This window comes from Macrosteles quadrilineatus, unplaced genomic scaffold, assembly GCF_028750875.1.
Source record: "Macrosteles quadrilineatus isolate MER2022 unplaced genomic scaffold, UCM_ALF_1.0 Scaffold_12__1_contigs__length_5162894, whole genome shotgun sequence".
Lineage (NCBI taxonomy): Eukaryota > Metazoa > Arthropoda > Insecta > Hemiptera > Cicadellidae > Macrosteles > Macrosteles quadrilineatus.
The window spans coordinates 2,539,614-2,566,921 of record NW_026542605.1 but is presented as its reverse complement, the minus strand read 5'-3'; the positions used below and the strand labels follow the sequence as shown (position 1 = coordinate 2,566,921).

Sequence of the window (27,308 nt, the reverse complement as noted above, 5' to 3'; positions counted from 1 at the left end):
AAAATCCAACTTTCATAATTATATTGAAAATCTACACGAATTAAGCTTTCCAAAGAATTATTAATAAAAAATCGGTTCAGTAGAACTGTAGGTTTAATTTTACAAAGCTTAACAACAATATATTTAATTCGGTATTTTCTCCACACTATAAATTGGTAGGCTGCTTAATGTTTTTGCAAATAACTTTGAAACGGTGAGGAAGTCGACCAAAGTGGAAAGTGATATTCTGATTGAGAATAAAATTTTCTACAAATTGCTATTATGTATTCCTTGAAAATACTCAATAAAGGTAGCCTTAAGTTCGCTACAAATATAAACTTGGAAATGTAAACGTGGAAAAAAGCTGTTTAAAATGTATTATTGTTTTTTTTTTTTTTACCTCATATATGTAATAAAATCAAACTTTCATAATTATTTGCAAATCTACACAAATTAGGCTTTACAACGACCTATTAAGTAACAAAATCGGACAGGTTGAAGTCTAGATTTAGTTGTACAAAGTTTAACAAAAATATATCTAATTCAGTATTTTCTCGACACAATAAATTTGGAGGTCAATTAGCTTATTGCCAATAACTGTTAAATGGAGAGGAAATCGACCAAAGTGGATGTAATATTCTGAAAGAGAATAAAATTTACTACAAATAACTGCTATGCATTTCTTGAAAATACCTAATAAAGGCAGCCAAAAGCTGGCTACAAATAGAAACTTGAAACAGAAACTTGAAATAAGCAGTTTTTAATGTAGTTTTGTTATTTGTACTTTTTCACCACAAATATTTAATAAAATCACACTTTCATAATTATTTACAAATCTACATGCATTAGGCTTTGCAATGACCCAGTAATTAACAAAATCGGTCCAGTACAAGTCTGCATTTAGTTGTACATAGTTTAACAAAAATATCCCTAACTCAGGATTTTCTCTTTTCTATAAATTCGGAGGTTGCTTAGCTTTTTTGCAAATAACTTTTAAATTGTGAGAAAATCGACAAAAGTGGAAGGTGATATTCTGAAAGAGAATAGAATTTCCTACAAATTGATACCATGGACTTCTTGGAAATACCCAAAAAAGGCAGCCAAAAGTCGCACCCAAATAAAAAGTGTGAAAACACCGATTTCAATGTATTTCTCATGGAAAACATTTTTCAAAAAAGTTTTCTCAAAAAACATTTTTCACTAGCCTATAAATCATAACAAAAACAAACTTTCATAATTATTTGCAAATCTACACGAATTAAGCTCTCCAACGACGCATCTATATATATAAAATCGGTCCAGTGTAGATTTAGTTGTACAAAGATTTGTAAAACTGAATTATATAATAGATGCTTGTTTGTTTAAAGAATCTCTTGAGAGCATAACATGTACCTCTTAACCTCGGGTCTGACTTAAAGGAGGTACATAAGAGGCAACGATGACATCATAGTTTAGTTCAAAATTCCTCCGTTAACAGCGTTGCAGTAGAGAGCACAGCGCGTAATTTTTTACTTCACTATTAGGCCTAGTTAATTATAAAATTAAGAAAAAATATAAAATTAAACTAAAAATATTTCAATTATTAAATTAAAATGTCATAACCTAACCAAACTAACAAAACGTGCTGATAATGAAAAAATCGAATGAAGGTTTACTAATCTAAAAAATAGGTTTGTTTATAAAATAAAATTATAAATGCCTAAAATTCAATTTTTTAATTTTTTTTTATTATATAATTAAACTGTCATAACCTAACCAAACCAATCAAACTTGCTGATATGAAAAACACATGTTTGACAAAAGTTAGTGCTGCCAGCGGGATTCGGACCCGGCACCTTTGGATTATCAGCCCGACACGCTTTCCACTTCACCACCGAGGCTGATGACTGAATTCCGTATCGTTGCGGTAATGGTGTTCCCTCAAGAGGAGATCTGACAGCTGACGTCATCGAAGGCTCTTCTGTACGGACCTTGAGTAAATACCTTAACATCTGCTGTTCGAACTGTCAAATTTAAGTATTTACAGCTGACTTAAATTAATTGATATATTTACATTCTTTCAAAATGTAAACATGGAACATTTGGAAGCCCATAGGGCGTAGCTAAAGAGAAATATGAAAATTAAATGATATAATATTGCATTGTCATCCATTTGTGACCTATGTTTTAAATTTCAAGTCTCTAGCTCATCGGGATCTTCGTGTAAAATTGATATCAAAATTTGTAGGAAAGCGAGCTAATAAAACAAGCCCATATGGGGTGTAGCCCAAGGGAAATATGCAAATTAAATTATACGAGAGGTCGTCCAGTGGTCGAAACTCGACCAAAAATATGTAATGTACTCACTTCTCTATTTTCACCCCACACTGTAAATAAAACATGTGATTGGAGTTTCTTCCATTTGTTTTGATTTCCTGTTTGTATTTCGTTGTTATTTCGTCACCAGCATGGCAACGCATAAGATCCATGTTAATTTTTCAAATCTTTAAACTCATTTTTTGTGCTTATCTTTGAGCCTATTTAAATTTATATAGGGATTCTGCACACCTGCAGGAAAATAGCTTTCTAACGGTATGCGTAGATTTTCCCTACGATGCACACGAGCTGAGAAAAAAGGTTTTAAAGAAACATGCTTGCCTATTAATATATAGATAGGGATTCTGCACACCTGCAGGAAAATAGCTTTCTAACGGTATGCGTAGATTTTCCCTACGATGCACACGAGCTGAGAAAAAAGGTTTTAAAGAAACATGCTTGCCTATTAATATATAGATAGATAATATTTCATTGTCATCCGTTTGTGAGCTATGTTTTAAGTTTTAAGTCTCTAGCTCATCGGAAAGTATCAACATTTGCAAGAAAGTGAGTTAATAAAAACAAGCCCATGCGGGGGCATAGCCTAAGAGAAATATTAAATTAAATGTAAACATACTACATTTACCTATATAACCTATATAACCTATATAACCTAAACTACTATATAACCTATATAACCTATATACTACTATATAACCTAAGTGTTGAAACATTTCGTTTGTTAATTTAAATTAATTTAAAAGGGTACTAATGTTTTTATAACGTTTTCGATTATTTATAAAATTCAATTATATGATATTGCATTGTCTTCCATTTGTGAGTTGTTTCAAGTTTCAAGTTTCTAGCTCACCGGGAAGTTAGTAGGTGTAAAATTGATTGCAAAATTTGTACCGGACAAGAAAAACCAAGCTAATAAAAACGTTTTAAAAATAGCCACCTCCTACAAATATTGTGTCTTCTCACAAACGCTACATTAAAACATTGACTAAGGTCCTTGTCTGTGATTAAAATGAACAGGACCTGTTGTTAAAACAGACGGTCGTGTAGAAATACCCGCCAGCTAGTCGTCTGTGTGAACTTGAACCCACCACCCACCACCTAACAAGAGGTGTGTTACTTTGGTGGTTTGCATGGTGGTGCTTTGTCAGGGTGGCACCTAGATGGGAGCGCGCACGATAAAACCTTCACCTCATACAAAATTGTGTGGTGGTGAATTGTCGTGAAGGCACGTTGTCCGGGTAAAACCTTGAGAGGAGATTGCACGACAACCAAAACCCTCCACCTCATAACAATTGATGGTGGGTTGCCGGGTAGGCACTTTGCCTGTATTTAGAAAAGAAGTTTTGTCGATACTAGTGATCAGTTTTACCGGACACAAACTAGACACGAAAAACGAACTTCAAAATTAACAATTGGATGGGAAGTCTACTTCGTGTTGGTTAGTTTATGATTATTCAATAAATTTTCCTCATGCAAAACTTTTCAAACCCTTAAACTACTGTATTGAGGACACTATGAAGGTCTTTACGTTAATAAACATAAGTTACACCACTTAAGTTTAGGACACTTTACTTTATATCTTAATTCGGCTATTTATATTAATTCATAGTAGCACGGCCACCTTTAACTACAAAGGCGGCCAAATTGTCGACAAAATGGGAATAATTCAGTTTCGATAAATTTCTACGGTTGTTGATTAATATGGAACCCACCCGCCGTGATATTAGCCGTCTAAACTAAACAACATACATACATATAAACATTAAATGAAACTTGGTGGAAATTTAAACATAAGGGAATTATTTTTAGGCTGCTAGTTTGTAGGTCATGTTGGCTATCCTGTACCCGTGCAGCCCAAAAGGCCCGACCAGACCACTACAACTTGTCTTGGATCGCCGCCATTTTCGTTTCGTTTCAGCAAGTCAGTTAAATTGTAATGTTAAAATTTTCTGTGATGTAGTTACAATTAATGTGCGGTTATTTTAGTGACTTATCATGGCCAAGGGAAGTGGCAATATTAGAGGTAGATCCTCTGATGCTTCCAAGCCGTACGACGTTTCCAACGTAAGTACTTTTATTATCAGTAATATCGGCGCCAAAGTGTGGTTTGCTCGTGGTGTTCTGCCGTTTAGTCGACCTCTAACTGAGAAAACGGTTTATTCCCAGTTTTTGCGGAGAGAGATACTTATTTCATAATTCGTTCTGGTTTGCTCCTTATACTTGAATTGGCTTAAGAATCTTTGTCCCAGACCTAATACAACTCTTAGGTCCTTGCAATGTGGTGTTTTATGCCTAACCTATTATATGACCATGACAGTGCTGATGTTCTCAAAGTTTGATGCTTGCTATTGACAGCTTGAGCTTTTGCGAGACAGAAGGGATCCTAGTTATTGTTTATTCAACAGGTAGATATCAATAATGTACAAATGGTCTCCTCGTATCACCACAATAGCTTAGAATAGGTTATCTCAGTGCCAATATAGGCCTTATTGTAAGCTAATTGTAATTTAAGTTAGATAGGCAATTGACCCTAAGTTGGGCAAAGATTTAAGCAAGGTCCTGTGAACATTTACTATTAGTGTTTTAAGGTCACAGATTAAAGCATTTCTAAACACATCAAAGTTAGACTGACTAACTTAGCCTAGGTAACTTACTTACCTAAGAAGTTAGGCTGACTTAAACTTACGCAAACTCATAACTTGTTCGGTTGTTTATTTCCTGGTGATGCAGAAATGACTCGGTAATTGAACAGACTTCTATGCCACCTAATAAATAGGTGACTTAGTTGTTTTGTTTTTACAAATTTAAGTTACCAAGCCTACAAAAATCTTAATTTAACCCTCCGAGTGTTGTGTTGCCGTGACACCTTAACAAACATAATTTTCGACGAAGGCTGGGACTGACTGAATTGGATTGTAAGTAGGCCCTAACTAAGTTAAACTTACTGGGATTAAGATAAGTTAGGTAGGCTATATTAATTTTTGGTCTGATTCCATGCTTTCTCCCGATGTACCTAGGCCTATGTGTCTTTAAGTTAACTTAGATGCTTATCATTTTTGTGCCGATCATATTGTAGCAGACTTGGTTGACCTCACATCGATGACTGATGTGTTTTATTACGTTTAATCATTGTTTTTAGTGATAAAAACAATAAACTTACAGTAGAAACCCATTAACTTAGCCGAATTCAGGGCGAAACCCGGGTTAACTGAAATGGTTCCATAAAATAACACAGGGCTAAAATATTAATAACTTAGCCTACCCTTCTGTAATATAGGGCCTACAAATACCTGATGTAAAATGCTTTAAATCCAGTTGTTTTGCTTAAAGTACCTATTCTCATACTGGTAAGTTTTAAACATCTTAATTAAACCCTGCGATTGCGCAATAAATGGACAAACATTAAGACCTCTACTACAGACACTCGGAGGGTTAAGAAAACTAAGGTTAGGATAGGTAGGCCTAGCCTAATTTATATAATTTGTGACTTAGGTAGCCTATATTTAACTTAGTCAATCCTTACTTATAGGTTCGTTTGGACACGTTAAATATTAAATTACTAGGTAGGCCCTAAAGCCTTTATTTGTGACCCATTGTTTAATTTTTAGCCCTACTTCCTCTGATTTACCCAATTTAGGCATATACTTGTTTCACGACCCTCTTGGGGTTGAGTGCCTTGGGGAGGGTAAGGAAATTGTATTTGTGGTTTGCCAGGATTGCCTACATGTGGTAGGCAATGAGTAAAAGTGAGTGAGCAATAAGTAGAAGTGCCCAATAAGCAAAACGGCACACGGAAGATTTCTCAGGTGCCGTTTGACGTCACTAACTGCTGACGTCACTTTGAGGGAACACCATTACCGCATCGATGCAGTTTTGAGCCATCGGCTTCGGTGGTGTGTAAGTAGTGGATAGCGTTTCGGGCTGATAATCCAAATGTACCGGGTTCGAACCCCGCTGGTAGCACTAACTTTTTGTCAACAATTTTTTAATATCAGCAAGTTTGGTTGGTTTGGTTAGGTTAAATGACAGTTTAATTTCATAATTTAAAAAATATAAAATTGAATTTTAGGCATTTATAATTTTATTTTATGAACAAAACTATTTTTTAGATTAGTAAACCTTCATTAGATTTTTTCATTAACAGCACCATTGAGTAGGCCTACCGTATGTTATGTTTATACTCAATGTCAGCACGTTTGGTTAGGTTATGACAGTTTAATTTTATAACTATAAAATTGTCTGTTTCTTCAGACGCAGCAGTTAGTGACGTCAAACGGCACCTGAGAAATCTTCCGTGTGCCCCACCGCCCAATGAGTATCCTAAACTCACGACAAAAACCTAACCTAGTAATCACCTGGCAACATAGGCCTATTTGGCCTTGAATTAAATTGAATATGAAAGAAAACACTGTATGTTATCATATGTAATTTGTTAGGTTAGTTTTAGGCCTAGGGCCTAAGTAATATGTAGGGCTACTCACCTAAAAAAAAATTTCAAGATATGGAAACGTTGAGAGCGGAGCAAACTGTGACCTCTCACTGCAGAATTTTTTGTAAAATTAAAATGGTGGCAAGAAACTATTTCCCAGTGCTGTCAACGATTCAGAACAAAATTTACCAGGATTTCATGAGTATTACAGGAGTCAATCGAACTGTTTAGTACATAACTTAAGGGTGTGGAAGTCGTGATTACTACGATAATCAGTGGTAGGAAAATGTTATCAATCCTACATCATGCTGTAACTTACACACATTAAAGCAGTTGAAACCAGAACTGATAGCTCAGGGATCGACAGTAAGTACCTACATTTAAAAATGGAACGGGTAATCCAAACCGACAAATTGTGGGAAGCAAGCTGGTCTAATGGCAGATGGTAAGGTCTCAGTCCCTGAGGTTATGGGTTTAAATCCTACAAGTCACTAATAACTAGTTTGCACATGCATGGATTTTTTTGTAATTTTAGAAAGGCTTAGCAAAAGCAAGAGTTAAACGAGTTTAGGTCTGTTATGAAGATAATGAGAAAGCAGTGCATAAGTTGAACAAGGCACCAAAATATTCTCTATTTTTGTATTTTATCACCTTATGTGTTCATAAAATCTTGTGACAAACTGATTTAGGTTTTAAAAGTTATAATTAAAGTGAGAGGAATGTGGGCCTAATCTATGTTTTTTAAAACCTTTTTGTTATTGTTTCCCAAAGTCGATTACATTTCTGGATCCAATTTTCTTTGTAATTTGTCAGTTAAGTTATATCAATGTTTTTGCTGTTTCCACAGTCTTTTGTCAAGAGGGTGGCTTCACGAGTGACAGAACTGCTACCTCAGCCGACTTCATGGTTATCTCGTTGGATGTCTCCCTCCGAAGTACCAAACACTAGTGACTTTGTCGGACATTCACTGTCTTCGACAATAACTTCTCGTCCGCCTGCCACATCTAGAGCAGAACTGAACATTGTAGACAATGTTGACCATGCACCGGTTGCCAAAAAGCCGAGAACCAACCGTTACAACTCACCAGTGAACCAAAAGTTTTTGAAGAATGATCAATATGGTAAGTTTGATCCACAAGTCAATTTTCCATTTTATTTAGAAACAAGGTCTCCATAAAGTGAAACTGACATGTAAAAAAAATGTGTTGTAGGCCTAGTTAATTTTATGAGTAGGCTACAGTAGTACAACACACCAATTTTCAAAACAATTGGGACCGGACGCCATTTGGATAATCAAACATTCGCAAAGGCCTCATTGGATTTTTACCGAAATTCGAGACTTAAAAAAAAATATAGGTAGAGTCATGCCAAGCTTTTACTATTGTTACTGCAGAACGCATTTGCGATTTTTTGGAATTTGGAAAATTTACGCTCTTCCCGTGATCGTGGAGTCCCGAGCGAAAAACTATGACAATGTTTCTGTGCCGCTGGAGACGATGATAGTGTCTACACGACTGTGGGATATGTTTATCATTTTGCTGCGATCGCGAAATACGATGGTAATGTTTCCGTGACCCCGGGAGACGATGATGGTGTCCACACAGCAATCGTTGAGCCAGGGTTTGGATTTTGCTGCCATAACATCTTCTGCCTTCTTTAATAACTCTTATAACTGTAGGCCTAGTTTCAAAATTTTAAATTTTTTCCGTAAGCAATTAGGATAATCAGCGATTCGGATAGTTGGAGTTTGGACGATTAGAGTTCTACCGTATATTTTCTTAGTGGAATAAATAGAATAGTTTTTAATGATAATAAAACATTTTCCGCTTTACATTGTGGAGAAAGCTATCTCTACTGACCTATAAAAACTGCTTTAAATACTTAGGCCTATCATTTAAACTTTTTCACTGATGATATATATATTAAGCGTAGTAATATTAGTTTCAACATGGCATATGACGTTTTTTAGTTTTGGTGAGATAAGGATTAGTAAAATAATCAGTATTTTATCGGAACTATTTTCCCCTATACCGAGTAATCTTCTCTCAATAGTTACAACTGTTTTTCTCCCCTTTTTGCTGTAGCCTATTGTGTAATTTGTTAGTATACTGTGGATGGCTAAACAGATGTGACAAATCTTATGTTTATTTTTTCCTTGTTATTTTGTTCAGCCAACATAGTTACTTAGCTACCCATAAGGCCAATGTTAACTATTTTAATTTTTAAGTGAGATAATCTGTTCTATCTGTTTAATCTGTTGTACAATTACTAATCAGTTGGTTAAACAAAGCCTTTTTTTTGTTAGGAGACTTAGGTAGGCTAGAAAGAACTTTCTTTTTTGCTTTTCCAAGCCCCTGAGGGGATTTGCATGTTAGGCCTACCTTTTTTGGAGTAACGGTGTTCAGTTTATCTCAATTTTCTACTTTTTTCTGTAGGCCTACTTACGCTTCCTTTCATATTCTTTATTAATTAATTCTTCTTTTAATTGTTCATTAGCATCAAGAGTAAGGTAGCTTTTAATTATTGAATCCTTGCTTTCCTCATTCTTTCCTTGTTCATTCTGAATTTTTTTTACATTTTTTACCTCTTCCCTGTGTTTTATTCTATACTTTTTGCTTCTCTCACCATCACTCATAATAATGTGTTTTTCTAAGCAAGTGGCTCGATTTTCAAGCCGAGCCAAGGCTGAAAACTCGAGGGATTGAATGTTAGAAATTAAGCTCAAGCCTAGGTTTTACCATCCCAAAGTAAATTACAATTGGTGGACTCGTTTATCAAAATCTGTAGGTTGAAAAATTAACGCTTTCATCGTTAACCCGAATGACGACAATTAAGTTTCAATGATAGACCTAGCTGAAGACTATGATTTTCACAACTGCTGGAGATGGGTCGCCGGATGACTGCCCCCCGGAAAACTACCCCCCCAAGCAGGTTCCTACGTCATATTGACGTCAGAGACCGGGGGGGCAGTTTTCCAGTCACGGACACTCAAATTTAGTTGTCAAACAGTTCTAATCTAACCTAACCTAACAACCAAACTTGCTGTAACATTTCAAAAATCTGTTTTATATTCACCACATGCCTTTTCTATTATCCAACGGAATTACTCGAATTAAAATTAAAATTACATAGCATGATTTGTCTAGGGGGGGTAGTATTCCAGTCGTGGACACGGCTTCCATATTGGTTAGTTAGCAGATTTTGTGACGTCACGTTTCACCTGGGGGGGGTAGTTTTCCGGGGGATAGTATTCTGCATCCCCCTGGAGATGTACAATATGATGCTGCCATCTACTTCCATAGACTCACATTAAATTTACAAACTGATGAAGCTGTGATAAGGAAGGCCCTTTGAACGTGGTAGTTCTTGGTCTTTTAAACCACATTCCAGTCATTGTCATAATCATCTTCACGTCCCATGCCAATTTAGATGGAATGCATCCAAATTCATCAACATTTAGGACTCAATGCTACAAAGCTACCATTACCAGCAATGAAAGGTAATGTGAAGGTTTATGGATGATTGCAAGCTTCACTTGATTTTAAGGACTGATGATTGCTCTTTTCAACAGGCGCAGAAGACATAAGTCCGATCGCAGTGAGGGGAGGAGGGGAGCCAGTAGCTGGTCCGAGCACGCGTGAAACTCGGCCAGAACTGATAGCTTCCACTCCAGCTATGCCACAGCAGATGACAGCTAAAGTCAATGGTGAGTGTGGCAAAACATTCCTACCTTCTTAGTTGTGAAACTATAAGCCTCATTTGAGTAACCTTATTTAACAGAAAATATTCAACACTCCTAACAGTACAGTTGTAAGTTAACTAAAGTGGTTTGTACATAAACTACGAGCTGATGTTCTATTTATTTAGGCTACTAATACTCATACAATCTAACAATGTAAAAGCTGCTTCGGCTTCAAACAGTAGTATTGAATTCCATGTATTTTGAATATTTTGTAGATCCTTAAAGATAACTTTTTCTGACCATTGTACCTCTTACAAAGGTTCTTTTTAGTTAAAGTGAGAGGATTTAAACCTCTTAAAAATTATACAATCACTTTAGGTGGGCTGTTACCACTTCCCACCTAAAGTAATTATTGTACTATATATCTGTTATAATGCTTCTGTTTTATTATATTGAGAGGATTTACAAGCCTTTTAAAACGTTAACTCCAATTTATGTGGATACCTAACAAGCCTTTGCTACTAGGCCTACCAAACTTGTCATATTTCCATTTCATAGTAATTCTAGTGTCGAGTTTCCCTACTTTAAATCCAAGGATTGATTAAGTTCCATTGTTGTTGTTACATTAACAGGATTTAGGTAGCCTAATCTTATCATAAAATATATACTGATTCCTATCCATTTTGATTAGTGCTGAATTGATGAAGGGATATATTTAAGTTTGTGACTTTGACGAATTTGTTCTATGTGTATATTATAGTTTTTTTCCTAATTTGTTGGAGTTTTCTCCATTGTTGTCTGTAGTGTACCATTTGTATGTCTTGTTGAACATTATTATGTACAATTACTATTTCCTGTCCTCATAGAATGCACTCGTTATTTGCAGTTCCAAAAACTGTTAGTTACATAGGTTCATTGTGCAACCTACACGTTCGCTACATCCAAGCTATGTCCAGTTCATAGGTTACATGTCTTCTCTCTAAAGTCTAAACTTCAGCCCTTAACCGTTCATATCCTAGAACTCCTAAGATTTCCTCCTGTTTCCCACAGTCTTCCAAACACTTAATCGCTAAGTAAGAGCAAATGACGGTTCGTAGGTGATGACTGTTCAGAAACTAGTGAATCTACAAGTGGTTGTTCTTCGCTAGTTCCGCAAGCACAATCTTCGACCCGTAGTTTGGGTGAGTAATATTGATTCCCATATGTGATGCTTCTGTTTCATCACATATTAAAATAATATGTGATGAAAAATATATAATTCACGTAAATGTATTGTTCAGTCTAGCAATTTAAATATTTAATTAATGTTAAGAAAATATTAGATGTCCGTTGATTTTTATGAAGTATGATTTGGTTTGTCCTTTTGGAAAAAGGTTTACTATTCTACATTCTAAGAAGTTGTATTTTTGATTTAAGTACTACTAAGTTAGTAGAACCCCTCATATCTGACCATGTCGGTCCATGGTTGGAACAGCCAAAAGGTCGTATATCGAGAGAATAAAAAAAACCATAAAAACTATAGCAAAAAAAAACAATAGACGTACATATATACAACAATTAATACATATACAGTAGGCTATTATTAAAAATAATTAGGGATTTGTGAATACTCTATACCAATGATTCTTAGTCATCAGTATTGATATCAAAAATCGATTGTCAACCGTCTTCACATTGGTCTGAGAAGATCACACACGATCAAAAAATCCCCACCTTCTTCGCGATCAGGGACAATGAAGACAACGTTCCCCTGACCGCGGGAGATGATAATGATCCATACAGCTTCAGTAGATTATCACATTATAAAATTTTTCCACAATTGCAGAAGATGATGGTATTATCTACACGACTATGAGAGAAGTTAATGATTTTTCCGCAATCTTGTCAGACGACGATAATGTCTATACAACCAAACAATATTCAGGATTTGGTCTCAAAAGTGGAAGATGGTAAAGATGTTTCCATTAATGAGGAAGATATTCAGTATCTAGCAGCAATTTTGGAAGACGGTGATGACAGCTTTCAATAATCTACCGGTGTTGTGAAAGACAGTGATTTTAAAAATGTAATAATTTTTAAAAATACATTATATTTCTTTATTTATATTGATAGGTTCAATATGATATGACACATCAGCCACTGACTCGTAATCGTAAACAAAGTGCTAGTGCTGGTGAGTTTAATCTTTTAAGTCATATTTCGCTCGAGATTATCACCCCAGACAGGAAACAAGTAGTCGGTTGAACACTAGGTCAGATATGACCATGAGTCGGTATGAGGGGTTCTACTATAGTTTTCATGCTGTGATTATATTTATCTTCACCAACAATTTTCCTGACCATTCGTAGTCTCTCATTGACCAGTCTTTTGCTGTAGGTGGTAGCAGATATGGCAGATCTATACCTGGAGGCTCAACTCTTGATGCCCTGGACAGAAGAAGACCCTCGTTCAATACCACCACTTTCCATTCACCACTGAGGGTAAAGATATCTTAAAACTGTCTAAGAAATGTTAACTTGCTCAAAATATGTGTTTTTATTATTAAGCTTATAGCCAATTTTCGAATTTAAAGACAATGGAATGAACCACAAAAGAGTGTGCCAGAGTAAAAAAATTCTATTGTCTTTGTTCTTGTATTTTCTTAGTTTTTTTGTTGATAACCTGATATAGTTTACAATAAGTTGTCCTTTTAGTTTTCATGCTTTAAAAATTTTTGTGTGCATTATGCAATACAAAAAATAATCACCATTGTCGGTGGCTTAATTTAACTATGTTAATTTTAATCTTAATCAGACATGCAACTTTAAAATAGGGCTTATTCCATAGTGACTTCTTATGTTATAAACTTTGAGAGTGTTGTCACCAGCCAATCACGTTTCATAGCTGTTCTTCGAAGGTTAAAATTGTTGTTCACAGACTTGACAATTTAGCATATTCAAGTAGGACAATAAAGGTAAAACATTAGTCTTAAATGATTTTATTACATTACTAGAAATTAATACTAAGCGAATTTTAATTTAATACTAATTTAATACTAACCACCTGATTTAAAACCATTTCAAGTGTGAATGATGATATATTACTGTTTTGTCAATGTTGTTAGGCAAGTATGAGAGCCAGAATGGGCAGTTCTCCGTTCTACTCGGGCCGCACAATGTACGGAGGCTCATCACAGGCGTACAACTACGCGCGTCTGGTGGAATCGTCTCCGTCTAGGCAGGGAACGTTTGTGCGTCGCGTAGAACCAACAATGCGGCCTGTGCCATCGCAGCAGTCCAGCCTGCCACTTAGTTCCACAGCTAAACGGATATTAGACGCGTTGGAACATTTCTCTACACCAGTGAGTGTTTTTTAAGTGTAGCCTATGCCAGTGATCATTTAAAATGAAAACCTTCATCCGATTACCTTCATTTTACTACCTAGTATCAGGTAGTAGTAGTTGCAGGTTAAGTTAAAGAAAGATGCGGCTCTAACTTTGCCTGTGTAAATGCCTTAATAATTTTTCATTTCATTTCATTTTGAATTTAATTTATTTTAAATTTTATTTCAGTATCCACCCTGATTCATTGATGCATAATGCCCTTGATACAGATTAGCTAAAATCCATAATAGCTCTGTTAAAACCTTTTTATGTTCACGCTAGTGCAGGGTGTCCACATTCTGGAAAGTCAGGGATAGTCATTGAAAGTCACGAAAATAGGCTTAAAGTCATGGAAATCCCCAATGATGGATGGATTTGAAGAGACCTTTCAATGCTCTAGTCGGCCGTAACGCCGACTATTGTAGAATTTTCAGGATTCTTTACAAAATGTACGACAATTCAATTTATACAATTGTATTAGGCCTAGCTTATCTGGCCTTGCAGTTGTATTGCATATCTGGGCGCTGACTAGATCTCTCTTAACCTATCCTTCTGCATTTTCTTCAGATATGTTGTCAAAGTTAGTTGAACATTATTTGTTTGTAGATGATTGATGCCAAGAAGATGCCAGTGGTAGGCACAAAACGCAAGTTAGAGTCTTTGATAAGGGCTCCACAACAGAGGTACACAGAGCTCAACATCCCTTCTACACCAGACCTGCTGCGGGTCAAGCGGAGGGAGAGACTACAACAGAGCACTTTAGACGCTAGACAGACTGCAGCACAGACTACACCTGTACCTGCTGCACCTGTGCCTGAGTATACCATCAGGTAAGACAAACAAACAATAGGATGAATAAATTTTAAATTAACCGTTTTAAACAAAGATAAAAATAATACAGTAGTACTCGATAGTTCGACACTTGTGGACTTAGGGGATGTCAAACTATGGAAATGTGTAACTATAATGGAGTTTAATATACAGGAAAGTAAAAAAAAAAAAAAACACAAGTCTTATGTCGAAATCATCCAAATTTATAAAATACTAAAAATCTTAACAATTTCACTGTTCATTAGTTAAGTCAACAATAAATGACATATTAATGTTCAAGTCTGCTTACATCACAATAGTAACCAATATTTGACAAAATAGTTCAGCCGTGTCGAACTACAAGGAGTGTCGAAGTATCGAGTGTCGAACTACCCAATCAAAGGTTTACTGTAACAGTTTCAATTGAACAACTTTTTGAAATTACAAGAATTTAGAAAATTTTTATTGGTATACTCCTTTATTGGACGAAAATCAAATTCTAAGGGTAAATCGTATCTATGAGAAGACCTGTCATCAAATGGCAATGCCCATCAACTGCTATTAAAGTTCGTTGCCTGTTAGAACATGAGTTAAGTAAAGTGTGAGTTAAAAATTTCTAAAGTAAAACCTCTTTATAAAAAAGGGGACCAATTAGATGTTTCAAACTATCGCCCAGTAGCCTTGTTACCTGTCATGTCTAAAATTTATGAAAAAGCTATGTATAATCAGCTCGTTAACTTTTTAGAAAGTAATGATCTACTCGATAAAGAGCAGCACGGTTTTAGATCAAACCATTCTGTAATATCAGCGGCTGCTACATATATTGAGTCAATAATTGATTCTGTAGATAGGAGAGATAAAGTAATTGGAATATTTATGGACCTAAGTAAAGCATTTGACAGTGTATCTCATCATAAATTGTTAAAAAAATTGGAAGGACTAGGAGTTGTAGGAATTTCACTAAAATGGTTTCAATCATATTTAACTAATAGGAAACAGTTCGTAGAAATTACACACTATAACCAGATGGTTAAAACAAGATCACAGTTGAGAACAATTAAACATGGTGTACCACAGGGTTCTATTTTGGGTCCTCTACTATTTCTTACATATATCAATGGATTACCCAATGTTATTTCAAATTCAACAATGAATACCATTTGTTTATATGCCGATGATTCTAATCTTCTTGTAAGCGGAAAATCTGTTCATGAGATAGAAAAATCTGCCATCGATAACTTGATGAACATCAATAACTTTTTTTCAGATCATCAGCTATTACTAAATCTTTCCAAAACTAATTTTACACGCCTAAAAACTAATACCAATTCAGATTACCCAGCACTAACATTAGCCGGTGAAGATATACAAATTGTTGAGAACACTAAATTTCTAGGATTACACATAGACAGTAAATTAAGCTGGAATGATCATATTGATCATGTGGCAAATCGAATGTCAACAGGCCTATTTGCACTTTATCGATTATCAAAATTTTGTAAACTTGAATCCCTAAAATTGGTTTATTTTGCTCATATTCACTCACATTTATCCTTTGGTATAAGTATTTATGGAGGAACATCACAAGCTAATTTAGACAGAATTTTAATTCTCCAGAAAAGAGCAATACGCATTATGTTAAATTTGGATTGGTAAGATTCTGTTAGGGAAAAATTTGAAGAACTAGGCATAATGACTGTATATAGCTATTACATCTATCAATGTATATTATATACTGTCCAAAATTCAAATAATGTCTCACTGGTAGGGGATTCTCATCAATACTGTACCAGAAACAGAAATAACTATGCAACACCTTCACATAGATTAAGATTTTTTTAAAAAAAAAACCAATGTATATGGGTATAACATGTTACAATGCTCTTCCAACAAAACTAAAGGACTATACAAGGACTACAAAATTTAAAAATAATCTTAAAATGTACTTTTTAACCAATCCCCTGTACTCAAAGAATGAATATTTCCTCCTACATAATATATTAGAATAAGAACTTTTTCATTAGTGATTATATCTTGTACTTTTTTTTAGGATTAAGCATTATGATTGTGATTCAATGTAATGACGCCATTCGTGCACATGTTTGCAAAGTATGAATAAAGTTGATTTCATTTCATTTCATTTCATTTCAGTGTTTGAACAAGTGCGTAAGGGGTAGAAGTAGTTCTTAGTTGGTTGTAAACATTTGTATAATATTACAATGTTTTGCTCAGTGTAGGCTGGTTGCAGTAGTTATCAGTTGAGTATGTGGTAGTGATTAGATTAGGGGAATTCTGCAAGCAGATAGGGGTTTGACTGAACAAGAGATTGCACATACCCTAACCGTTAAAAAAACTCATCAATCAGCAAATAAAACACCTCAAATTTAATCACTGTCCGAATGGGAACTGGTGTACATCCCCTGCTGGCTTCTTTGTGCAATTGTCTATGGCCTTCTGCAAATCCCAAATCCACTAGGCTAGTGCACGTTTTACTGAATTTAAACACTTGTCTACATTCACATCCGTCCACTGGCAATGGATTTCAGTAAGGGCTAATACCAAATTCATAGTAAGCTAATCACAGAATAGTAAACAATGTTTGTTGGTCTCAGATTTAAACTAGCTAACTTAGCCGCGATGGGAGCTCTATGGGGACTTTAATTTATGAACGAACCACGTTCCACATACGGATATTACATGATCTACCATAGAATGTAGGGCATTACATAATCACCTTAAATTAATAAAAAATGATAAAAAGGTAAACTCTGTGTTACATTCATGATGTATACTATTTAGAGTTTCCTCATATACCGGGATATTGGTTACCAGGTTCTTGTTGTCAACTGATATCCCCCACTTTTTTTCTTACATCCATTTTCCTCACAAACATACTTAAATGGCTATTTTTGTTTCGCTTTTGCTATTCTTATGCTTCAAATCATAATGTGGATGTGGGTACGGTACCTAATGTATGCAAACTTGCTTTTTCAATACACTATGATTTTTTAGTAAAATGAAAGCCTCCCACAACTTCCTACTAATTTTGAAGTCGTTAGTACATATATACATATTCTCTCCCATTCTGGTTATCTATGACTACACAGCCATTTGTGTAGTCTATTTAATAAGGCTTTTGTCTAAGTCTGGCAATAAAGTGTAAAGCTATTTTTCCCGTTTTAAGTAGAGTGGCTGGTGGCTGGAGGTAAAGCTATTCATAAGATAAGCATTGCAACTGTTTAATTTTATTGTTACATAACGTTGAAAACTCTTGGCCATAAATATGAGGTACTAAGTAAATAGTGGCTTAACTGTTATACAACAATAATAACCAGGGAATATATGTTATTTTATGTAAGTATTCCTGAGGTTTTAATTAATATTTTTAATATACGTTCTCTTTTTTTTCAGAAATGAGGACACAGATAGAAAGAAACACACAGGGAAGGTGAAAACAAAAAATACACTAGAAAAAGAAGAAACTGTGACGGAATTGAATTTACCTGCTGCAGTTTTGGAAGTGAGAAATCTTCCTAAAATAGATATTGCCATTCCCCCTCCCCCTAAACCAGTAGCAGTGTCCTCGCAGCCTCTGACAACAGCTGGTAGCAAGTTTGTGTTCTCTCAACCAACCATAGTGACCAGTGTTGTGGTGCCAGTGCATGTCCCCACATCTACCTTCATGTTTAGTGAGCCACTAGCCGACAACAGCAGTAATAAACATGTTCCCAGTAGTGAGACTCAAAAGTCAAAGATACCTTCTGACGAGCTATCAAGTAACTTAACAAAACAGGAGGGGGACAGTAAGAAGAATGCCTTAATTGATACTGGCATGGCCTCTGCTATGAAATCGACCTTTGCAGGCTCCGGCACTAGTACTAATGCTTCCCCGATAAATACAAAATATAAAGTAGTTGTAGCAGATGACAAGACTGTTAGTACAACACAAAAGTGGGTGTGTTCCAATTGTAAAAATAATAATTCATCTAGCTTAGAAATCTGCACATCGTGTAAGACAAACAAAAGTTCAAAAACACTCAGTAGCAGCAAAAACAACATCAAGTCTTCTACACCGAGTGGTTTTGATAACTGGTTAAAAAAACCTCTTGGCAGTTGGGAATGTTCTACTTGTTTAATACTAAACAAAGGTGAGGCTAGTAAGTGTGTTGCTTGTGAATCTTCAAAACCTGTGGCTAAAGAGAAATCTGTCGAAAAAGTTGCCACTGGTACAGATAAGCTGTCAACAGTACAAGCTAATTCAGAGCCTAAAGTGGTCAGTAGTGGATTTGGGAATCTATTCAAGAAACCCTCTGGAGTGTGGACTTGTGACGTTTGTATGATTAACAATGATGCGGACAAAGTCAAATGTGCTGCTTGTGAAACACCGAAACCGGGAGCATCAGCACCAAAAGTGTCTGAGACTTCCTCTTCTGAGGCAAAACAAACTGGTAGTGGTTTTGGCAATCTGTTTAAGAAACCCTCTGGTACATGGACTTGTGACGTTTGCATGATTAACAATGATGCGGACAAAGTCAAATGTGCTGCTTGTGAAACACCGAAACCAGGAGCGACAATCCCAACAGCCACTGAAACTTCAGGTCCAAAATTTTCTTTTGGGATACCATCAGCTGTTTCTGCCAGTACCAAGGTTGAACCTACCTTCAATTTTGGAATTCCAAAGGGGGACCAAACAAGTTCAAATTTGAACTCTTCTTCATTTATGCTTAAGACAACAACTAGCTCAGAAAGTGCTCAGACTCCTGCTCCGACATTTTCATTTGGGATTCCCAAAACAGAAGATGGCAGTTTAAATTCTGTTACAAGTAGTACCATTTCTTCAAAACCGACTTTTCAATTTGGGTCAGGTTCTGTCCTAGCAAAAGCTCAAGAAACGAATTCATCATCTGCAGAAACACCTACTAATCTGTTTGGTAACTTGTCAAAGAACTCAACACCAGAAGCTAAGAAACCAGCGGAATCAGAAAAACCAACATTCAGCATCCCGACTACTCTTAGTACTAGTGTCAGCATCAAGCCTGCAACTCCCGTCTTTGGCGTAAACACGGAAAAGTCGACGTCTGAAGAGACTAAGACTGCCAACACACCAAACCTCTTTGCATTTGGAACTGGCAAAGCAGTCCAAAATGAAGTTAAGACATCCGATTCAAGTTCTACTCCTAAACCTGCCCAGGCAGCTTTCATGTTTGGTGCAAAACAAGAAGGTTACGGAAGCAATTTACCATCATCTACCACCAATACATTGTCATCAAGTTCACCGTCTAATGTTTTCAAGTTTGGAGACACTAAGACTGTATCTTCAGGAAGTGGGGCAACATCAATATCTTCAGTTAGTACTCAAGCAAGTGTGATGACTCCCACAACCAATAATATGTTTAGTTTGAACGCAAACTCTGAGAAGAAAACTATCACCTTTGGAACAACGCAGACAAAGGAGACAGCAACATCAGTACCTACCCCCACCACAGAAGCTAAACCAACATTCGGTTTTGGAAAACCTAACATGACTTCAACATTTGGAAGTACAAATACATTTGGAAGTAGTAGACCTACTTTGGTTACTAATGAACAACAAGCAACTCCCTTTGCAACTCAAACCACTAATAGCACTTTCGGCACAACAACTGCTAATACATCTTCTAGTACATTTCCATCATTTGGACAAACAAATGCTTTCCAGAATGCACAACAAGACACTAAACCGTCACCAGTGTTTACTTTTGGTTCATCTGCTCCACAGAATGAATCTGCCCCTAGTGGTGGTTTTGTTTTCAATCCCGTATTTCCCTCTAACCAAACTCAACATGACACTCAAAGTCAACCACTGTTTGGGTTCAACAACACACCAGCCTCCAACCCAGCTCCTTCACCGGCATTCAATTTCCAGCCCAAGTTTGGGTCAGCAGCTTCGGGTGGTTCTCTCTTCAATGCCTCAGGAAGTACACCAGCTCCAGTTTTCGGGGCAACTTTGGCTCAGCAAGTTCAGTCTTTTGGAGAACAAGCGACGACAGCTCCAATGTTCAATTTTGGGTCTCAGTCAGCACAACAGCCCCAAGCTCCAGCCAACCCCGTGTTTGAGTTCGGATCCAACCAGGTAACGACTTAGGAAATATTAATATATTTGTATTTTAAGGTTACGAGGTAAAAACGCTTCTTTTGAAAGAGATTGATAGTTATGCCAGAGGACATAGCTGGCATACCTATAAACAAATGTGTTCATATGAGGGACCAAAAAATTAAAATTAAAAGTTTATGAATGATTAATAAAATAATATTCACTTAAAGATATGTAATGAGTCCATGTCAAAGTCCGTAATACATTTATCTACAATGTATGAATCTAAAATAAGGTTAATGTTTTAAACCAAACATGTTAATGTAAGTTTTATTCAAGGGAAGGCTCTGGGCCTGATTTTAAATTTCAAATGTAGAATAAGGAGAATAGCAGCTGGCTTACCTTGAAGAATTGTAGGTAGGTAGTCCATGGAACATATAGAAGAGACAGTGTACACACAATATTTTGTTCCCTGGGAATTTTGTCAAGTGTAGAGAAAGTTATAGAGTTTACAAAATGTACCACTTTCTTAAATACAAAATCCCCAAATTGAATGTAATGTAGTATTTGTATTATTGTAAATTTTAAAAGTAATATGTTTGGTTTTGAAGCAGCAGAATGTAGCGGCTCCGCAGCCAGCCCCGACATTCATGTTTGGAGCAGCCTCCGCAGCTCCTGCAGCAGCCCCCACCAACCCTCCTGCCTTTGACCCTAACATGAAGCCAACCTTCAACTTTACACAAGGCACTTCAACTCCTGTGTTTTCGTAAGTACTACGTAATTTACATATGTTGAGATTTTTAATCAAATTGGGTTTTTGTTTCCTGTTTAGCGTTAATAGGTTTAACAACAGGGTGCAGCACTATTATTTTTTGTTTATTTATGACAACAGCTAATTTGCAGCCAAAAGGTGAGTAAGCGTAGCGAATGATGTTCAACCTGGAGGCGAGTTACGTAGCGAGTGAACTTCAACCAGGACTTGATTGAGCCATGCGAACGAGCTCATCTTCAAAATGAACGAGCATTTGACATAAAACCACATTAGGACAGGACGACGTCTGTCGGGCCAGCTAGTAGTTCTATAAATGCTTTAAGTACTGCTGTTGACAAATTGCTCGATATAATTTTGAATTCATTTTCCGACCCATAGTTGATTTTAGATAACTTGCCCAAAAAAATTGCATAATGGGTAACCAAAATATTCTTTTAACGTTTTTTTTACTTGATACTAATTTAAAATTGGGAGTTCTAATTGGACTGGAACTCAAAACTTTGCTGCAGCATTTTTTATATATTAATATTGATTGATAAACATCATATAGAGCCTTGATATATGCACAGGTAAATACTAAAATGCTTCTAAAATATTCTCCTCATTTAATGTTTAGCTTTGAACATACATTAGGTTCTCCATGTTGCTTGCTTCTTCCCTGAACCACTAGTGTTATAATGTGTTATAATTATTAAGTAACAGGTACAATTTTACCTGTCTGATGAACAATGTCCTGCATTGAACTTTTAATTGTCCTTGCCATTACCCTTCTGATAAAAAAGTTTTTACGAATGGGCCTATGTAATCGGTCCTGTTGATTATTAATTTGTATATGTTCCAATTAAACCCCCTTTTATTAGTTTGTTAGTCCCAATACCTAGGGAACTTTAATGTTATTGCTCTAGATAACATGTTGCCTAAGGTTGACCAATGAATTTATAGATATTTCCATTTTGAATTGTTTATAGAGCAATACCAACAGTCAACGCAACAGGGCCGCCACAGCCTACGAACAGAAAGATCAGGAAGGCAGTGCGGAGGACAAACATATCATCTGTTCGCAATTGAACACAGAGTGATTAGTTTTACATAATATAATTTATTTTAAACAGCTTATATTCTAACATATATGCTGATGAGAGAAGAAAACGACATCTTAATGGAGAATGAGTATAATGGTTGTGTTGGCTGTTTTAAAAATCTTGTTATTTTTTTATAGACTTATATACCTCTAATTACAAACGTGTTTTATGTTATTTAATTTCATTTAAAAATGTTTATACACTAGTTAAGGGAGTATAATCTCTAAGAATTAACAAGCTCGTACAATGATATTCACATTTTGTTGAATATTGTTATATAACATAAAGTAAAAAGTTGAATGTTTTTATATCCATTGTAAAAGTGACCCTAGTCAGATCTCTTAAAAAAATTCCAGACACTTTTTTGTCAAATTAAAAAGTTATTACCAAAGAGTTGGTTTGCAACTGATCTTAATGTTCTGTAATTTATTTATATATTTTTATAAGGTTTTCTAAAACTTATTGTTACGTGTCGATATAACTTGAAGGGTGTAAAATATATACATACAACTTTTTTCTTACTTAAGTGGTCTAAAATATAAGATCATTGTGTACAGACGGAATAAGTCATTCACATTTCAGTTTGGTATGTGTTTTATATTTTTGTTTTAGCTTTCAATTAACTTGTTTTTACCATTGTATGTTATAAAATTCATCTTGTTGAGAGCTTTTTGTAATTTCTATTTCCATTAAATGTGTAAACATTTTACTATCAAAGGAACTTACAGCATACACCTTTGTATGAATGTTTTATCATTCAAACTATTATTTACCTCATTGGTAGTATCTGTATAAGGATAGACCGTCTTTGTTGGTAGGCCTGTGTAAAATTTACACCTTATTGCTGCCAAAAGTAAAGAAAAAATTGGTCTGAACCAGGAAAAATATGGTATTAATAATTTTGATGATGGAGTAAAACTCCACCTCCGATCATCCCAATAATTGGTGAGAAAGTTAGTGTTTGTTTCGTTAAATTTGATTGAAAACTTAAGGTACTGTATATACTTAGACTATATTGACAGTAAGAACAAAGTATACAAAAGACATACACTATATCTATACACACAGTTTGCATTTGGATTTAATTAAGTAGCAATATTAAAAAGGGAGACAAGGAAGTCTATGTCTACACTACTCGTAAACAATTTTACATCTAAATTTGTTTCGAATAATATTTTGTTTTATCTTCAAATCATCTGAAAATCTATTGTATTTTGAATAGGAACATGATAACAAAATAGATGGTTAGAGGGAGAGACTTCTGACATGGGAGTCCGGGTACAAACCCCACCAATCACCATGGGGTGGAAAAGTTAATTCCTCAGACAAAAAGTAAATTAACTTGAAATATGCAAGCTGTTGTGTCGTCAACCGTTGTACAAATCGTACACAATCATATCTGTATTGTTGTCTTGGAGATCTCTTTCCACCAAACAATAATTTTAAAATATATCGGGGACCGGTTAGGTTATATATAGCCTCAAGTAAACAAGATATTGTAAAAAAAAATATATTTTTTGTTTTATTTACAACTTTCTACATTACTGCAGGTCTTTTTTCAAATTTTTTCTTAAGGGGTCTAAAATATAATTACATTGTGAACAGACAAAATAAGTACATACACATTTCAGTTTGGTATGTGTTTCACATTTTTGTTTTAGCTTTCAATTAATTTGTTTTTACCATTGTGTCATAAAATTCATCTTGTTGAGAGCTTTTTGTAATTTACATTTCCATTAAAAGTCTAAACATTTCTCCATGAAAGGAACTTAGAGTAGTTGTCCAAAAAGTTGGAATCAATGTTTTGTGTAAACATTTTTGGTTGAAAATCCTCCTACTAATTGCACAACAACTCTAACCATTTAAAATTATGTTTTTTTTACAACATGTAAAGCTTTTAAAGGTTGTTAGAAATTGTCTGAATAATCGACCTAAATTGAAATCCTCTTGTTTCATGTGGTAAGCAAACTTTACACAGATAAATTTTACACTAATGACTAACAATTAAACAAAGTAAAATTTTTCCAACATAAAATTGTTCATTAGTTTACAATATAGATTGATAAAAAATCTTAAAGCAGTTTTTTCATCGTCAAAATCGTTGCATAAAAGAATTTCTTTTGTATAAAAGTACTAGTTAAGTACAGGATATTCTCTTTTCATTGTATATTCCTATTTCTCCACATGACAAATTTTTTGTGGTTTGTGTTTGTGAGACCCATTAGGAGGCATCTCAAGTTCAATGGAATATATTTATCGACAACAATGTTCTTTAGAAGTTGATTTAGATATAATTGAGATTGTAAAAAAAATGTGTTTAAATAAACAAGGATTGTGAGTAGGCAAGATATGTTAAGCATTAGCTACGTTATTAGAATTTGAATTGAAAAAATAGAATACCAAACATTATGTATCTAGTTAAAAATATGTATCTGTACAATACAAACTGTAAATACAAATTTATTTGTTTTTTTTACAATTTGTAAATAATTTGTAACCTTTTTTAATAACACCACCTTCTGTGGTAACTTTTATATAACTGCAATACAATCCATAAAACATGTCTCCATACAGTATCTTTTTCCATTCACTTTCTAAAATAAAATTCAATGAAGATAATACATGTTAGCGACATGTTAGTAGTTACTTTTGTCTTGTACTTAAAAATGAGCTATCATTTCTCACATGCTATTTGATAGCAAGATTTAAAGTGAATCTTATAAAACGATGACCAGCCCTTTTGAGTTTTTTAATCCTATGACAAAACTAGAAAAACAGAAGAATTATCAGTGATAATGCCATCAAATAAAGTAGTTGGAAAATTAGCAAACCATAAGATACAGATAGAAAAAAGGGGGGGGGGGGGGTTGTGTGAATGCTTTACAATGTTTGACGATGAAATTCTCTCACTATAGAGTATGGTAAAAAATTACAAAGATTCTGTGAAAAAACTCCATCCATTCTAATTCATTTATATAGTGTTTGTTAGCACGATAACTTGAGCAAAATGAATCCAATTTTAATGGAATTTGTTACAAACGTGTAAGCCTACGTTTATTCAAACGAGTTCGCAAACCAGCTTGATTGGATCAAAGATACAGGGTTGTAAGTAGTGATGGGCGATACGGACGCGTATCGCGATACAGCGATACGATACGTATCGGAAAAAAATATCGTATCGCCGTATTGAATCGGACGTCTGTATCGCGATACGCGAATTGTATCGTCAAAAATATCGAAAAACGATACGTATCGTATCGTTTTCCCCCTCCCCTACCTAACCTAGAAACGGCAAATTTATATAAGTACCTGGGGAGTGGGGACCGAGCTTTGCTCAGGGAAAATCATTAGTTTACTCTGAAAACAGTCTAAGTACGGTATTGCAGATACATTAATCCATTCCCACACTCCAACACTGCTCGCCTTTACTACTTCCTTCCTTCACAACTCCCTACGTCTTGGACCTGTTTCCCTATCCTTCCCATAGCATTTTAGCATTGCAGACACATTAATGTAATTGCCACAGACAGTTCCCACACTCTGCACTGCTAGTGCTAGATAGAACGCCAGTGGAAATGGACTGGACTGGGATGGGACTGGTACATTATAAAGTAAAAACCAAAAATACAGACGTCAAAAATTCCTATTTCAAACTACACATCCACAGAGTACAGATTTTGCAGTTTGCTCGGCCTGCGCAAAAAAATATCGTTTTGACATGAATCGTATCGCTCTATGTGCCGATATAAATACAAATATCGTTTTAGGCGATACGATACGTATCGTTTTTCAAATATCGTATCGAAATATCGTATCGTCCCTCGCGTATCGCGATATTCCGATACGATACGATACGTATCGCACATCACTAGTTGTAAGGAGTAAAAATTGGGTTTTCTTATTTATACACTCAAAGAAATTTCCCAATTTGTTGTATTGTATTGTTTCCCTCCAAACAATTTTGTTGAGCTTAAAAAAAACAAACAAATAGCTAAAAAAATTAAAAAAAATTGTAAATTTAAAATTTGCTATATTTTTATGCATAATAAGTAAACTGTAATATTTTGCTTGTTTATGAATAAACTTTGATCAAACTTTACATATTTATCTATTTTATACTAAGTTATTTATATTTTACCAAACAACACACTTTATTACTCTCCCTGTAGCAGCAAACCTAAGTAGGCCTACTCGTTAAACCTTGGGTGTTTTGCTAGCCTACTGGTTAGTGTTTCGGACTTCGGTGTGGGAGGGAACGGTTCAATTACCTTACACATCGACAGACCTTTAATCTCACGTTGATATCTTTAAAATGCCACTGGCGTAGAAAAAAAAAAAAAAACGATAAAACTACCTAATGTTATTTAAGTAGGGAATAAATCTTGACATATTATGAAAATATTTTAGTGAAAATCCAATCAGGTAAATGGGAATTCGCAAAGTCTGCAGATTTGCTGCAGCGGGGGTATTTATAAATTCAGACGGATCGTTTTCAGTTAAATGTATGCTTCTTAAGCAACACATAAATTGACTAACAATTCTGTGTACATGTAGACAGTCTTCATATTGCTACTGTAGGACCAACTTGAAATCTATCCTTAAAAATAAGTTGCTCAATAGTTAGAATGTGATTTTACATTAATAATATAAGTTATAAAACCAAGTTAAAAACTTATTTAGTAAAAAAAAATAATAACCAGTCTATGACGTAATAAAATAATTTGACAAATTTTAAGCTACATTAAAAACAAAGAGAAAGCTAGCTTTACTTAATTACCTACTGGGAGAAAAGCATGGAATTCAA

At 35.1% G+C, this 27,308-nt stretch overlaps 1 protein-coding gene across 4 annotated transcripts; it reads left to right on the top strand.

Annotated features, from left to right (window-relative positions):
• Positions 1-4,197: 4,197 nt before the first annotated feature.
• Positions 4,198-25,600, top strand: LOC129004865 (nuclear pore complex protein Nup153-like). 4 transcript variants are annotated; one of them, XM_054433547.1, is made up of 10 exons: positions 4,198-4,359; positions 7,572-7,845; positions 10,296-10,430; positions 11,504-11,587; positions 12,783-12,886; positions 13,510-13,746; positions 14,374-14,597; positions 17,989-20,689; positions 21,265-21,416; positions 22,391-25,600. In XM_054433547.1, exons 1-10 carry the CDS (start codon positions 4,291-4,293, stop codon positions 22,488-22,490), a joined length of 4,080 nt encoding a protein of 1,359 aa, XP_054289522.1. In that variant the 5' UTR covers positions 4,198-4,290; the 3' UTR covers positions 22,491-25,600. The 4 variants fall into 4 exon arrangements, with proteins under 4 accessions (XP_054289522.1, XP_054289521.1, XP_054289523.1 ...); XM_054433546.1 differs by having other exon boundaries at positions 21,262-21,416; XM_054433549.1 differs by lacking the exon at positions 4,198-4,359 and adding an exon at positions 4,497-4,700 and having other exon boundaries at positions 21,262-21,416.
• Positions 25,601-27,308: the final 1,708 nt, after the last annotated feature.